The 16,593-nt window shown below is 40.9% G+C and overlaps 1 protein-coding gene across 16 annotated transcripts in view; it reads left to right on the top strand.

Annotated features, from left to right (window-relative positions):
* The window catches only part of hspg2 (heparan sulfate proteoglycan 2), a 111,259-nt gene that overhangs the window by 55,647 nt on the left and 39,019 nt on the right, over nt 1-16,593 (top strand). For 11 of the 16 annotated variants that reach the window (XM_080496741.1, XM_080496738.1, XM_080496732.1 and 8 more), the window contains 20 exons: nt 55-251; nt 699-846; nt 1,800-1,927; nt 3,059-3,145; nt 3,299-3,357; nt 3,607-3,668; nt 4,461-4,601; nt 4,799-4,972; nt 5,263-5,442; nt 5,524-5,642; nt 5,735-5,846; nt 7,853-7,966; nt 8,165-8,292; nt 8,418-8,504; nt 13,572-13,639; nt 13,822-13,886; nt 13,985-14,125; nt 15,402-15,593; nt 15,908-15,946; nt 16,437-16,541. In XM_080496741.1, the coding sequence (XP_080352867.1) occupies nt 55-251; nt 699-846; nt 1,800-1,927; nt 3,059-3,145; nt 3,299-3,357; nt 3,607-3,668; nt 4,461-4,601; nt 4,799-4,972; nt 5,263-5,442; nt 5,524-5,642; nt 5,735-5,846; nt 7,853-7,966; nt 8,165-8,292; nt 8,418-8,504; nt 13,572-13,639; nt 13,822-13,886; nt 13,985-14,125; nt 15,402-15,593; nt 15,908-15,946; nt 16,437-16,541 (2,346 nt within the window). The remainder of the gene's footprint in view (nt 1-54; nt 252-698; nt 847-1,799; nt 1,928-3,058; nt 3,146-3,298; nt 3,358-3,606; nt 3,669-4,460; nt 4,602-4,798; nt 4,973-5,262; nt 5,443-5,523; nt 5,643-5,734; nt 5,847-7,852; nt 7,967-8,164; nt 8,293-8,417; nt 8,505-13,571; nt 13,640-13,821; nt 13,887-13,984; nt 14,126-15,401; nt 15,594-15,907; nt 15,947-16,436; nt 16,542-16,593) is intronic. The other 5 variants (XM_080496731.1, XM_080496730.1, XM_080496727.1 and 2 more) reach the window with 2 other exon arrangements.

Here is a 16,593-nt window from a genome sequence, read left to right as displayed (position 1 = left end):
ATTAAGCACTTTCATTGCCACATTTACTGTGATTCCGCTGTTTTTTTTTTATAGGATAACTGGCAACACTCCAATGGCCAATCTGTGAGCCGGGAGGAGCTGTTGATGACTCTGGCCAACCTGGACAGCATCAACATTCGCACCATATACGATAACCACATGGTCAGTGTGGCACTGAGGGACATTGTCATGGACATCACCACTGTGGAGTTCAGTACTCGGGGTCATGCAAAGGATGTCGAGGAGTGCAGGTAAAATTAAAACCAATAAAAGCTAAAGAACCCTTTCATAGAAACACTTGAAAGGCTTAAGAAAGGATCGGTTGACGAGTTGATGCTGATTGACTGTAAAAACTGAACAAGAATGTAAAAAGATAAAGTGAAAATAAAGATTTAGTTCAGTAATATCTTGGAGAAGTTTGCACAACAAAAAATGTTGTAATGATTACCGAAATGTGGTTATTTTAATGGCCCTGGGGTTTATTGTGGCCAAAAATATCTAATCCACCTCACTCTACTTGTTTCTCATAAAAAAAGAAAAAAGACACAACTTTTTGGTCTTTCTCAGTCAGCTGTTTTTTATTTGCATCATTCTGGTCATTTACAGCTTGTGATTTTGTAATTTTCCTCTTCAAAGTTTGTTACTGAAACAGCTGGATTGAAACTCTGCTCAGCGCGTCTTGTATTTATTGTTCCCAGATGTCCTCCTGGATATACGGGCCTGTCTTGTGAGCTGTGCTCCTCCGGTTTCGAGCGTGTCCCCGGTGGCTCCTATCTCGGCACCTGTGCTGGTTGCAACTGTAATGGACATGCCACTGCCTGTGACCCAATCAGCGGACACTGTCTGGTATTAACTCACTCTTTATTTAGCTGCCTTCCCTCAAGCATGATTTACTCCCTTTTTTATTTTTTGAGAAGAAGCAGTGAAATAAGTAGAAGTATAATTTGATATATTAAAACACTCAAAACTGGAGTGGAATGAAGAATTAAAGTAATTAAGTAAGACATTTTGCCAAGCTGTGACATTTCAGAGTTACAACTGTTATGTCTTATAAAGGAAGACTTGCCAGCTATTTAAAGTTAAATGTATGTAAATCACCAGAGAAGAGCTATACTTTTTATTTCCTATCGATCCCTACAGCCTTACCAAAATTACAGATGTGCAAAACATAATAGCGGACCCTTTATCTTTTAAACATATATTACAACATTTCATTTTGATTGAAACCACTTTGAGTGAAGCTCAATATGCTTTTAAATTTGTGGGGAAATTTTTGGTTTCAGAATCCTTTTCATTGTATTACATACAATTAAAATAACAATATTCTATTCTATTCTATTCTATCCTATCCTGTCTCATGATGATTTGAAATGCATTTTACATGCAGTTCTACATTCATATTGTATTATTGGCTTACATATGTTATTGTATCATAGTATGTACTACGATATGCTTTTAAATGCTTTCTCATTCTCATTCCTCCTTACATGTGCTATTTTCCATGTTCCTATTACATTATGTTCTATTCTATTTTATTCTGTTCCCTTCATATGCTGGAAAGTGGATATTTTTTTAGGTTAACATGTTACCCCGTGCAGGATAGATCTGCCAAACAAAGCTACTAAACAACAGAATCTAGCTTTACATTTAAAGTAGAGAAATAAAAATGGGATTTCACTGAATCCACAGCATGAGCGTGAGGACAAGCACATCCCAAAATGTCAAACTATAAATTTCAAGTTCATTTTGAGAGGCGTCATTTTTCCGGAGAATGACCAGTGTGTTGTCCGTTACCGCAGAGCTGCCAGCACAACACAAAGGGCCCTCAGTGTGACAAGTGTCGCCACGGCTACTTTGGTGACCCGAGCCGAGGTCGTCCTGATGACTGCAAGCCTTGCCCCTGCCCGTACACTGAAACTTCACGTCGGTAAGGTCACACATCCACCCGGAATCCACATACACGTGCAAACTTAGCAGAAACAGATGCATATACCGTATTTTCCGCCCTATAAGGCGCACCGGTGTATAAGGCGCACCTACATCAATTGACATAATTTATAACTTCATTCATATATAAGGCGCACCGCCGTATAAGGCGCATGGAGTAGACCAGTGGTCAGCAACCTTTACAGCTCAAAGCTATTAGGTTACATTTTCCACTGATTCTAACACCCAGAGAGGTGCACACACTTTATTTTGATAGTCCTACCTGCAGCCTATGCCAGGAGGAGACTACACACAAAACCTTATTCACTACTGGTTGACAACTTACAACTACCGGTAATAATAATAATAATAATAAACTAAACTACATGAACTAAGCAACAAAAACACAACACAACACAATTATTACCGACACCATAAACCAAATATAACCCCCAATAATTGCATTTAAAACACCACAAACAGCTGCAATGAATTATGGGAGTTTCTATCGGCTGCACTGAGGAGCTCAGGTTGAATTTGTCGCTGCAAGGCATGATGTCCCATCATGCCTTGCAGCGACAAATTCATGTTTTGTGTTGTTGGAGGTTATTGTGGGTCGTTGTTGGGCTTGGTGTTGATTGTGTTTATGCTGTGTTTTTGTTCCCCAGTTTAGGGAGTAATTATTTCATCTAGTTTATTTTGGTTTGTTAGAATGTTGGTGTGCAACCATGAGTGATTAAGGTGTTGTGTGGAGTTTGGTCCGCTCTGAGGATCCGGTTGCAAATTTAGAGTTGTCAAAATAAAAGCTTCTGGTTGTTCAGCTGTGAAATAGCAGTCTTGAGTAGAACAATCGTCCATATATAAGGTGCACCGGGCTATAAGGCACACTGGCAGCTTTTGAGAAAATTTGAGGTATTTAGGTGTGCCTTATAGGGCGGAAAATACGGTACATGCACCTGCATCGTAAAAACAAGGCTGCACTGTAAATACACCAAGCTATTGTACAGTTCAGTGTTTTATTTTCAAACTATGCCTAAAATATCCGAGTGAGCTCAGCTGTCAATGACCCACTTATCCACTTACTGCTACTTAATTTTGATAAATTGGGCTTTTTTGTTGTTGGGCTTTGTAGGTTCTCGGACACCTGCTTCCTGAACATTGACCAACAGCCGACATGTGATGCCTGCCAGCCCGGATACACAGGAAGACGCTGTGAAAAGTGCGGAAGCATATCTTTTAACTCTTAGTATAATAACCTTTTAACCTCAGTGAAGACATTGTGGTTCATTGCCATTATTATAGTAAAGCAATGTTTACAGGGTGTAAACAATGGAACAAAGTGTAATTATGTAAAAACACTTTTTTATTTCAGGTGTGCTCCTGGCTATCAAGGCAACCCACTTCTACCTAATGGGAAATGCAGTCCTCACAGTGAGTATATATATCCATCAAATGCATATAGAACAAGGCATGAAACAATGGTTTCCTTTATCTGTTGCACTCAGTAGTCCTCCAACTGCATGATCAGATCTGGAGGACTGAACCATGTGTAATTATTACCGCGAGGTTAGTTTTAACAGTAGCCTTGTAGTATGTGTTGTCAGGCCTCAGGTATGCAGAGTAGCTGGAACTGTTTTCATGTCCACATGTCATTTTGCTTCCACTGCTATCTCCCCACAGGCAGCTCCAAATGTGATAACAGAGGAAGTATCAGCTCCAGCAGCAGGCCTTGCAGCTGTAAGGTATGGACACAGTGTGGTGAACTGGTGATTACCGTAACTATGGAGGTCACAGTTATGTCATTCTTTATCTGTGCGGCATGTTTAAGACTGTAAAATGTACTTTAAGCTGCTCCACAGTTGATTAATAGAAATACCTAAAGGGGAAGTATTTGCATAGATGCACATACACAGATGCATAAAGTTGGTGTGGAGGTATTTACATGCATATGCACACCTAGACACGCACACAAACAAACTCAAGATGCCATCATTGTAAGGCGTTTCAATTGATGTCATGGATTTAGGCCCTGATCCTGATAATAACTAAATGCCTAAATTTACCCTGACTACAATCCTAACCTTAACCTCTTTGTGACCTCAGTCCATAAACTTAATTTTAGTTCTCAAATACATGTAAACATTTCTAGGTTTTTTTTGGGCCCCCCCTTTGGGCCCCCACATTTGGAGGTTGGAGTTCAAATGTGTAAATACACTTCCATAAGTGTAAAAAAAAAAAAAAAAAAAAAAAAAAAAAAAACGTCTATGAAGATCCCTAATCATAACTCTAATCTATGATGACATGAACAGAGTATGGCAATAGGTAATACTTAAGTCAATATATGTGTTGGGGAAACTAATTTATAAAAAAATGTATCACCGTAGAGAAAAACCAAAGTAAAAGTGATATATGAGTGACACGTCTTCCCTTAATATTTTTTGACCATGATTAGTTTGAGTGGAGCGATCCACTGAGCAAGTCTGGTTGGATTACATGTGTCCTTGTGTCTGTTTCTCTCTGGGCGTGTATTGCAGAACAACGTGGCGGGCGGCCTGTGTGACGAGTGTAAGCAAGGATTCTTCCATCTCTCAGAGGCCAACTCCGAAGGCTGCCTGCGCTGCTTCTGCATGGGCGTCACCAAGCAGTGCGCCAGCTCCTCTTGGAACAGAGAACAGGTGAGGTGGCAAAGCTCTGAATAGGAGAGGGAGGAGTGGATATTTTTGGTATCGAGGTTTGACTCAGTGTTTGTTCAGCCTTGCTGTATCAGCAAATCCATTCAGGTGCAAGATTGGAGAGATGCAGTGTATGAAGTGCAGACACATGTATATCAGAGTTCACATCTCAGTCAGACGTATTGTTTTGTGTCTGTCAGGTGCGAGGAGGAGCGAACGGGCAGCTCTTCTCGCTCGCTAACAGCGCCAACACCAGAACGATCTCTGAAGGCATCTCTCAGAGGGGCTCGTCTGAAGTTGTTTACCGCTCCTTCTCCAGCGTCCCCAAAGACATCTACTACTGGGTCCTGCCTGAGAACTTCAGGGGCGATAAGGTGAGAAAAAAAAAAAAAACAACACAGAGAAGGAAAATAAAACTGTCAAGTATGACTTGAGCTAGATTTCTCTGCCCTCTGTGCCCTTCTCACTCATGCCTCAGCTTGTTGTCAAGTGAAAAGGCTGTACTTATCCCCCAACTGAGCCTCCTTTGAACCTTTGGCTTGAATTACCAGACAAGCCCAACGTGAATGTCTTGTGACTCCCCAACAGTATCATAGGGGTGAAATACCTTTCCACTACTCTCTTTTCTTGAGATGAGCTTCTCCTCTCACTGTGTTGCTGCCAGGTGACGGCGTATGGCGGGGAGCTGCGTTACACCGTGCGCTTTGAACCATATCAGCGCTCGCTGGTGATTGACGGTCAGCCAGATGTGGTTCTCCAAGGAAATGGCATCTTCCTGGAGCACTACCCTCAGACTAAGCCCCTCCCACGGGTCCCGCAGACCGTCACCGTGACCTTCAGAGAGGTGTGTATTCCATTCCTTGAGTTAAACGAGAATCCTCTGATGATGTTCACACACGGAATCTTTGCTCCTCTGCCCCGCTAGTCTGCATGGCGTCGTGCTGATGGGCAGCCATGCACTCGTGAGCACCTGCTCATGGCCCTGGCTGATGTCAGTGTCTTTATGATAAGGGCCACATACGTAGACAGCATAGCTGAGAGCAGGTACGATGGCAAATTCCTCATTTACATTCAAAACAGCTGCAAATTAGTATAATATTGTAAACACCTTTATTATTTTCATGTGTGTAAAACAGCATCTCAGACATCAAGATGGATATCGCAGTTCCTCACTCAACTGGAAATGAGCGCGCTCTAGAGGTGGAGGAGTGTGCCTGCCCTCAAGGATACAGAGGCCCATCTTGCCAGGTAAACATTTCAATTTAAGGAAGTTTGTGTGGATTCCTTAACTCTTCATCAGGCACTCAACTGTAATATGTGTAAGTTTCACACTTTGACCCCAAGGTGATGTTAAAGGATATTTCCGTCCTCTCGATATTTAAAGTTCATTAGTAGAATCCATCCATCCTTCCATCTGTACAGTGCACATGTTCAAGCCAAATTAAAAGAAAATATTAATATAAATGCATCAGTCGGGTGCAGTAACAGGGAATATGATTATAATATGAAAAGAAATATCATGAAAATAATAGCAATTTTGGAAATTAGGGAAATAATTGATTTTTTTGCTGAATTCCAATATTTTCTTCAATTTACCATGCCATAAAGAAATGAAATTATTGAATATAGTAACATCCATCAAAAAAAAAAAATTACAATTGAGTAGCCCTACTGATAATTATTTCAATAACCATATATTCCTCCACTATCTTAAATGCACTGTCGATGGAAATCTAGGGGAAGTTCTTTTTTTTTTAATAGCCCAATGTGATTATCTGAAATGTTTTGTTGGTCGTTTTGATCCACAAAAAATGTGTAGTACTTTTTGATGTGAAAAAAAGTTAAATAAAACATTGAGGGCCTGATGAGCACATTTAGAAGTAGACCCAGTCACTGAGGATTGTATCTGATGAATGGGCAAACAAATATACATTATCCATTCAGTGCATTTTCTTTCTTCAAAAATTCTATATCTGTGCCTTTCTCCCACAATGAGCAAAATCCTAAAGGGAGTTTATCACTCTAGATCAATTAGATCACAAGCAATGTGATCAACACCTCCGTAATGGTTTGCATTGTGTATGATTGTGTCTTTATTTAACACAGTAAAAGGAAAGTTACAGCCTTTAGCAGAGATGCCTGCTGTTTTTATAGTGTTCATAAACTCGTCTCCCACCAGTTTTATTTACTGAGGCTTTAGTATAAGAAATTTTCTTTTTTGATGTATTTTTTAGCACCAATTACAATATACCCATCACATGGCACAAACTACAGACAAAAGCCAACAATTCCACTTAAGAACGCATTGTCGACAGTGGAAAGAAAAACAAATTCTACAGATCCTCGAGTCCGAGATGAAGGCTTTACACTTGTACCAGTGATCTGATGCGGGATAGTAAGAGAGGATAGAGACAGAGAGTGAAAAACAAACATCTCATTACAAAAAAGGTTCTCTTGTTGTTTTCCCACATTGCTGTCTTTTTACAAATCATCTCACTTATCCTGTTTATTTAGACAAATTGTATGAGTTTTTATGTTTTTCTCTGTAACCTGACCCTAAACAAAAGCCATCAACGATCCATTCATCTTTGATGCATGCTTCAACCACTGTAGTGTCATGTATTGCAAGGAGTTGAGCCATTCGTAACCAGAGAAAGGCAGACTACTCTATGGACCCGTTGCCAGTCTGTCACACCTTGAGGCAATTTAGGCTCATCAGTTAATCTCGTACATCTTTGGATCTTGGATAGGAGCCAAAATGAGAAAAGTCATGTATGCACAGAGGCAGTATGTGTACTCCACGCAGAAGGAGTCTGCAATCACATTTTTTCTAAAGAATGATGAATGCTGAAAGTCAGGTCTGCTGCAAAGCAAAAACTAGAAAAAAACTTTTTTTTTTCTTTTTCACAAATTAAGAAATTCATGTTTTTTCAAAATTTGGCCTAAATGTTTTCAGCTTTCTTGTGCTTTATAAACTGGCCTTTCCCATGACTAACTGAGAGAAACAAATCTGGTTGAAAATGTTTCTTCTGCTAAACTATTTCCATTTAATTCAAACTGCTTTCTTCTTTGAGTCCAAACCAGACAGAAAGTGAGGCCCTCACAGATATGCCTAAGCTTGTTAAAAATAAAGTCTTTCCATTACGGTCTTTGATGATAATTACAGTCTGTCTCCCTGCTGCAGTGGAACAAAGACGTAGTCCTCTTTGTCATCACTTGTCTCTCACCTGAGGTGTTTTTCTTTGCCGTTGCAGGAATGTGAGGAGGGCTACACGCGGACCAGCTCCGGCCTTTACCTGGGCATGTGTGAGAGGTGTGACTGCAATGGCCACGCCAGCGGCTGCGACCCCGAGACCGGCAGTTGTTTGGTAGGTTCAGTGCTGCTCCTTATCAATTTAGATAAGGAGCAGCGTTGAAACTATTTTAATGTATTAGAGGAATGTGCTTGATGATGATGTCTTGGCAAATCCAAACATGTGGAAACACGAGAACTGGATATCCAACTGTTCTGGGGGCCTCACTGCCTCTTTATATGTGTTTCTTTGTGTGTCTCTTCTGACCTGAAGCAATGCCTCCATAACACTGCTGGGGCAAGATGTGAACGCTGTCAGGCAGGTTATTATGGAAACCCTTTGAGTGGTGGCACTCAGGCCTGTCAACCCTGCCCTTGTCCTGGAACCAGCTCCAGTAACCAGTAAGTTTATGTCAAGCCATTTTAAATCTGACTTTATATTTTATATCAGGTAAAACCAGTTAAAATATGTGATCCTCCTGGATTGTTTTTTGTTTTGTTTTGTTTTGTTTTGTTTTTTGGCACAGATTCTCTTCAACCTGTCGTCTGGAGTCTGACGGTCAGCCAACCTGTGACAACTGTCCCCCTGGATACACTGGCCGACGTTGTGAAAGGTAGGTTCCTCTCTGTTTCTTCTTTCTGCCATTCCTCTTCCTCTCTTGTCTTTCTCTCAGAGTCGTCTGGACACTGCTAGGTGTTTGGGGTCACCTGGCTGGCCTACAGCAAGGTTGGGAGGGGCTGGCTGCGGCACCCACTGGTTTCATTCACAAGACAGGAATATAAGCATGTGTGTGATTTGCATCCCTCTTGTGTTTTTTTTTCTTCCTCATGGCGGTTGTGGCTGAGTGGTGTTAGAGGAGGAATGGGAGATGCAACTCAGTGCCACCCAATCTCTAATACACCAGTGAAGTTTTGTACAATGCCCTGACTTATATAGATATGCTGATGGATAAAACTGTTGTTGTGGTTGCGCTGATTTGCAAAAAGTAAGGTTATTTCTGCCGTGGCAGAATAATGTGCTCTTGTTGTTGGATTAGGGGCCTTTGGTGGTATTGAGAATGTCATCACTCTGGTTTTATTGTTTGTTAGAGAAAGAAGAAAAATAAATGACTTGTCCCGAGAAAACCTCATACTGTAGCTTTGGACCTTACTTTTGCTTTCTCCTGTTCTTTGCTTTGATCTCGACAGCTCTTTTCAAAGGTCGCTTCCTGCTTCAGCTTTGCGCTTTGCTGGTAGTCGACATTAAAGGTGCGGGTTCACATGTTTTCTGTTTTTGCACAGAACAAAGGTATTTTCCGGGTCATAAATGTAGATCTGGCATTTATGAGGACTCCTGTCTGGCTAATGAATCTTTGTCACTCCGATGGCAAAGATGTGGCGGTGACTTGGGAATAAAAAGCCAAAATTTACTTTACAATGATGTGAAATCTCTGCCTGTGTCCTGATTTTGCTGTTTTGATGTTAAGAGAAGAGATGCCATCTGCAGACAGTTGTGGGGACCCCTTCCTGGACAAGCACAATGAGGGCTTCCTGCCTGTTGGATGCGGAGCTGAAGCAGTATTCAACTTCAGCTGGGAGAAAGACATGTCACCTGATGCCAGTGGAGATGATGACGATGACGACGATGATGGTGATGGTGACGATGGTGATGATGGTGACGATGGTGACCGTGAAAGCAGTGGCTTTGAATACCCAGTTACTACATTTGCAACAACTATCATACCAACCAGGGGTTTGTTGTCAACTGCATCTCATCATCACACGACCCGCAGGACAGACATTGTTTCAGTCACCCCAAACAGAGTGGTGACCAGACTCCCTCCACGCTTCACACCCAGCCCAGAGAGCAGACACTCAAGCTTCCAGCAGTTGCTCCGGATCCATCTGAACACCTTCAACCAACGTCTGAGCATGCTGGAAAGCAACACGCTGGATATGAAGGAGAGCCTGCGGAGCATGGACAACCAGCAGACTGTCCTCAGCTCTCAGCTGAAGGAGCTGATAGCTCTGCAGTCAGCCGGAGAGAAGAGCAAGAAGGTGGGTGAGCTGGAGAAAAGCTACACCGATATGGAGGCCCGTCTGAGCAGACTGGAGGGACGGCTGGAGATACTAATTGATGGCTTTACTGCTCTGGCTCAGGAAATGAACAAGATGAAACGTGCAAGGCACACCTCGCGCTCAACCGACGAACGGAGGGTCCTGCCTTCTCTCAGCACAGTTCTGGAAATCCCATCATACCCAACACCTCAACCTCCCGTCAGAGTTATACCTACTCAAACGCCATTGATTAGAAGAGCGACGGTGCCCAAAAGCTTACCTACCCCAAGTTACTCTTCAAACAAACCCACAGCTCATCGGCAGAGAAAATCCCAAGCAGCAGCCACCACTAAGGCAGTGAAAAGCACCACAAAGCTCCAATCCGTCACTAGGCCATCCAAAACTCAAGTTCCAAAAAGATCAACAACAAAACTGAAGACCACCCTGAGTAAACCCAGGGCCACTTCAAAGTCCTCATCTCAGCCCGCAGTGAAGTCTCAAACGCAAAGGCCAGCGGGTGGGGGGTCTGCTGTGACAGCTAAACACACTTCACAGCCAAGGCAAACAAAACCAAAGGAAGTTAAAGAAGAGGCGACCATCACTAAATTTCAACTGGAGCCACCATCACACAAATCGAAGCCTGCACGCACTCAGCTGCAAAAACAAGCAGACCAAGCTCGTAAAAGAGACTCCACACCACCTACCAAAAATAAGGGACATGACAGTTCAGAAGCATCTGTTCCAAAGAAAGCTCCGGACAGTGTCGGCTCTCCAGAAAGGAACTCCAAGAAGCAATCAAATGCACAAAAGGGTTCATCTGACAACGTTGAGAAAAAATCAGAACGCAACTCGTATAAGCTGCTCTCTCACACAACAAAAAACTCTGCAAGAAACACGCCCACAACCAGAAAGCCGACAAAGGTTATTACTGTGGCCAAGAAGGCCAAAACGACTAGTAAAAGGACAACGCCAGCTAAAACCAAGGTGGTGACACCAAAGAAGAAGTCTAGCACAACGGTGAAAAGGAAATCAACTCCTGCTCCAACCAAGACTACAACTGTGAAGAAACGAAATAAGAAATTGCAGCATAAAAAGAAAACAAACTCTCAGTCTGCTGTTTTGGATTTGCTGAAAATCCTAAATGGAGATTATCAGTCTTCAAAGCAGAAGAAAAGTAGTGATGGATCTCTTCATGTTGTCTTGGGAAAGCTGGCCATTCCTATTAAAATCATCCCTGATAGCTAGGGATAACTGTATTGTTTTTTATTTTATTTCATGTCTGATCTTGGTCCTCTGATATTTATGTTTGTTGCTATGATAACACTAATGGAATTTAATGAAGGCATTGATTTTACAGTGTTTTTTTTTGGTTTTGTTTTTTTCGAAGAGGTACCTCCCAAATGTGCATTGCCATACTGATTCTGATAGTAATGGCTTTGAAAGTATATTGCCTGACACAATATTGTCACAACCATTGCACATAAACCTGCTATGAAGACATAGGTTGGCATTAGTACCTGTTAAATGTATACTTTTGTCTGTTTTGTTGCGGCCAGACTACCTCAGATTTGACCCCAAATGGTTTGTTTTGATCCTTTTAAAAAATCTCATATGAGTCATTCACGTCATTATATTTTCAGTTGGTTGATGGTGTCCTGAAAAGTATTGTGTATGCTTAATGTGTTTTGTGCTGAATAAATTCTGGCCACAATAAGATGCATTATATTCAAGGTGCTGATGGTGGTTTCAGTTTAAGGCTAAAAGTTCAAACTGCAAATCTATTATTTTCCTGCATTAACATTCAGACTAAGTATGAGTGCCTTCTGTTATTCTCTTATGAAGATTTTTTTGGGTTTGTAAATATTTTGAGGATAAATAACCTATGTAATGCGAACAAACCTAGCAGTGTAACATTCTGTTCTTGTCCTTCATTATTCAGCAACACTACTTTTTGAGGTACACACGGAGCCGTAACTGATCATTGTTAACCAATGTAGTGCCTTGGCTTGAGTGACAGCGTTGGTTCACTGCTTTGGTCCATATTGAAATATCTTCCTGATCACTGTCTTGAAATGCTCGTCATGTTTTCAGTGCAAAAGATGCTGCTGACTGGCATCGGTGGCTTCCTGAATTTTCATGTAATTCCTTCTTAGATTGACTTTTGTGCCTTTCAGGGGAAACATATTGATCCGTTTGTTAGAGTGTATGGAATTTAATGGGTGTAATGTCGACACATTAACATAATAGTGTTAACAATACCCTGGCCTGCTCATTTTAGAATTTAAATTTTCTGACGGTCTGTTTCTATGAAAAAATACTTTCCTATGGTAGAAATGTTGGAAATATCATTGGACATCAAAAAAGCTCAAAGCATTGATGACTTCAAGTATTTACCAGGCACCTAGACTGCTATTGTATTGATTATTGTGTTTTTTGTAATAGCTTCGAAGGAGCATGATTGTTTTATCCAAGTAGGTCAGATGTTGGTATTTTCCAAAGATAAGAGCATGTGGGTTATTGAATGATGGGTACGAATGTCCACAGTAGATTAAAAAAAAATATATCATGCTTTCGTTTTGGGTATTTTTTTATACAAATGTATGATGACCAGAAGGCTTATGGCTGGATTGGTTGGTTCTGGATCAATGCTAGTTTTCACACTACGCCAGCATATATTTTGATGTATCTTTTAGCTCACCCATGAATTATCTATTTGTGTCCAATCTATAAAGCAACACGGGGACTGCAAGGACTGAGTTAAAAACCCCCTTTATGAGCTTTTGTACAACAGAGGAGATAGTTTGAAAAAGAGTTTCTCAAGGCGAGTTCATAGCATGGAATTCCTCTGTGTTGGCTGTTGACCTGCGGACCTGCCAGGGGACAGGTGAGGTAAGACTGACAGCAGCTGTTATCTGGCAAATCTGCACATATTTGGGGTTGGATCAGCTTTCTCTATTTGGTGGCAATGGCTTTTGTGCTTGAGTTATTGGTGGACTTCTTTGCTTTGCTCCAAAATGTTGTTTCGGCTTTTTTTTTTTTTTTTTTTTAGCATTTCTTGTTCTGTCACTCATCAGACCTTGTTTGCCCTTTTTCAGCTCTGTCATCAAAAAACCCTTCTCGTTTAACTGTTTTGATTCTGGTGGTATGTTTTTTTTTCTGGTATTTTTCGCTTTTATACTCTGATGTATCTGTTTCTCCAAAAAATTATTTTCCCAGTTTAAGATATTCAAAACTTCTACGAGGGATAGAATCAACATCTGAGCTTTGTTGAATTTTTAGTAGGGACTGTGCTTCATCCATCTCCTGTGCAAGCAGGGCTTCATTACTTTCTTTGTTCACTGGAAAACTGTTAGTATAAAATTCAAAGGCGGGGTGTCTGTGATCTTTGGTCATGTGGATAAAAGTCAAGTGCTTATTGCAGAAATGTACACTTACTGGATTGTTGAATCATTCAGTCCTTTGTTTGTAGTCGAGTTCTGCCTCGGCTTCAGAAAACTCCCTGAAGGACACGATTCATCAAATTTATCAATTCTTACAGACTCCCCCGGCTTCCTGTTTCATTGTTCTTTTTGTTAAGAGTTGCATCCTTTATGACTGGAAATATTTAGTTTCACGCAATGTTTACTATTTTTTTCTTTTTTTAGATGTGCCCCTGGATACACTGGCAATCCTTTACTTGGACAGGGATGCTCTGTTGGCAATGACATTAACGGTAAATTCTGCTCTGTCATCCAGGAAAATGAACAATACTGTTCCATCTTCCGTCCTTTTTTTCATCCCAAGAGAAGGTTGAAAGATTAAACATTTTTGGTTGATGTGGATTTCACAATGTAACACTGTCTTTCAATAGAGAGCTGGCAGGTGAAATAACTTGTTTCTGCTGTTTTCTGGCAGGTAATTGCTATAATTGTAACCAAAGAGGAAGCGATGGATGCAATGGTGGTGTGTGCCACTGCAAGGTGATGAAAGAAACAGGATTGTGTTTACACCTGCTAATTTTCACCTTCATGGGTTTTTCATCACCTTAGTGCTTATATCTCTTCCCACTTTGTTACAGATGAATGTTGAAGGACCATCTTGCTCCAGCTGTAAACCTGGAACCTTCCATTTCGACCAGAAAAACAAAGATGGCTGCTTGTCCTGTTTTTGCATGGGCGTCACTCAGCAGTGCTCCAGTTCTACTTACTATAGAGACCTGGTAAATATGCTGAAGGGTTTCCAGCTCCAGGACATTATCGTTCAAGTCTTTGTGGATGTTTGCACCGTAAATGTAGTCATAGTGTTAGCACTAACAAGCAGATTAGGGAGTAAAACTTTACTGCTACTTTGATTGTATCCATCAGTAAATGATTGCCGCTTTGTCTGTTACTCTGTGAGAGAGCTCTAAAGATGTTTCCATGTATCCTTCTCACTGAGCTGTCTGTTGGCTTTATTGTTGGCTAAAGCTGTTGTCTGCATGGTTATTATTCCACTAAACTATTGCTTACTTGATGATAATGCCTCATTAATGTTTTTTCAGACAGTCTTTAAAATATCTAGAAATTGAGAATTACAAAATGTAGCTGTTTCTTTAGAATATTTTAAGTTATGTCTGTTGCTGTATTTTCAGTTAATCATTAATTCGAAAGAAGAATTTATTTCATATTTCATGTATTACATCATCTGTCATCAAATAACTCTGACTAAATCCGTCATTATAGCGAATTGGACAGTGCTGACAGCTCAGCTGATATATCACAACCACTGTGTTAATAAAGGCTTAATTGTTCAAAAGTAACCAAAAGACACCAAATCCTCACTATCTTTCAAAAAAGTAACTACAGACTGTATTAAAATGAGATAAAATAAGATAAGAGATACTTGAAGATAGACAGGATAGTTGCATTAAGAGAATATATACATACTCTGTAGTATTAATATTTACAATATTTGCAGTGCAAGAGTGCCAGTTAAGCAGTTTGTTATTCAGTTCCTGCTGTCTAACAGATACACAGCAGCGGGTATGAATGAGCTGTGGTTGTGCTCCTTCCTGGAAAGTGGCTGCAGCAGTCTTCCACTGAAAGAGCTTGGTTTGAGTTCCCACGGTGTTGTGGAGGGGGTGAGAGACGTTTTCCATGATGGATTCCATCTTTGCCAGGATCCTACTCTCTCTTACTTCCTCGATGGTCAGCAGCAGAGTTTCTAGGACAGAACACTGATCTTGAGCAACTGTTTGACTTGTACAGTCACCTCTGAGGGTAAAAATATGTACTTTGATGCAAGATTATTTAGTTTCTTGGCACGTCGAACTTTTCCAGAGTGACTTAAAATCATGAATGTATAGAGCAAGCCTCACACAGGTGAACACTGTTGTAATTATATAATAATTTAACACGTTGTTGAATGATCAATCTTTTATTCAATTCACGTTCATCCGGTTAACTTTATCATTTGCGTTCGAATTTCATGAATCAAAACGTTCTCCTGTCCTGCAGGTGTCCTCAGTGTTTTCTCCAGGGAACTTTCAAGGATTTGCTCTGGTGAACCGTCAGCGAACCAATCGCATCTCCACCGGTTTCACTGTGGAGGTTTCCACTGAAGGCACTCAGCTTTCTTATAGCAACTTTGACTACCTGGGGCAGGAGCCTCACTACTGGCAGCTACCGGGGGTTTACCAAGATGACAAGGTGAGATTATATACAAAGAAAATAAACATGCAAATGAGTGAATGTCAACCCCCAGCACCGTGTACCAGTGGAATGACTCATAAAAAAACAACAACTTGTAGACCACTTTTATTCTGCAATTTTTTTCTTACTTTCACTCTTTTTTCCAATCTTTGTGCAATTTATTTGCCTTCATTGCTCCATTGGTTTCATCTTGTAAAGCTGTGTGTCATTTATTGGGGGGAAAAAAAGAATTGTGTTGATGTGATGGCCCCGAGGTTCACTTACATCATGCAGCTCTATTTCATGTTTGTCTCTCCCTTCATTCTCTATAGAAAGACTCTTCTTTGTCTCGTATGAAACGAGCAGAGCAGGTATAGTAATGTCAGCCAGCTAGTGTGTTGGGACGGAGTGGTTTTTATATTTAGGGGCATTTTTAAAGTTGTTTCAAGCAACTATAACATAATATTCATAACATTCTGATTGCATATGATGTCATCTCTGTGAAACGCATGTAAATATAATACACATAGCACATTGTGTAATTTACCTATTAATGCTTCTTGACTGATTCATGCTTTAGAAAGGCGCATTTCTTTACTGCAGGGTAGGCAGTTTGCATCTGAAGGTGCCTCCTGACCATTGAATATGTACATCGCTGTGCATATTCCACGTTGAAATTGCTTTCTGCTCCACATCACATAAGCCATGTAAATGGATTGATCATTACTGGTCCATTAAAGAGCTTCATAAAGTTTAACTTTGCTCGAATAACACTGCCATAACACTGGCATACCCTTAGCCTTACCCTTAGCTCAGTGACGAGGAAAGTGATCAAAGAGCTTGTTTTATCCACATCAATAGAGAGACTCACACTTGCCAGAGGAGCAGCTGAGGAGGGACGCTTCCGTCTGGAACCAAATGGCCTCTGAACGCAAAGACTCCCACAAATCCAAAAGAGCCAGTCAGGTATTTGGCTTGACCTGCACTCGAGATTATTCTAGTATGACAAATACTCAAA

Source organism: Blennius ocellaris, assembly GCF_963422515.1.
Source record: "Blennius ocellaris genome assembly, chromosome: 5".
NCBI lineage: Eukaryota > Metazoa > Chordata > Actinopteri > Blenniiformes > Blenniidae > Blennius > Blennius ocellaris.
Note: the sequence above shows the minus strand (reverse complement) of the source record. Positions and strands in the feature narration are given on the sequence as shown.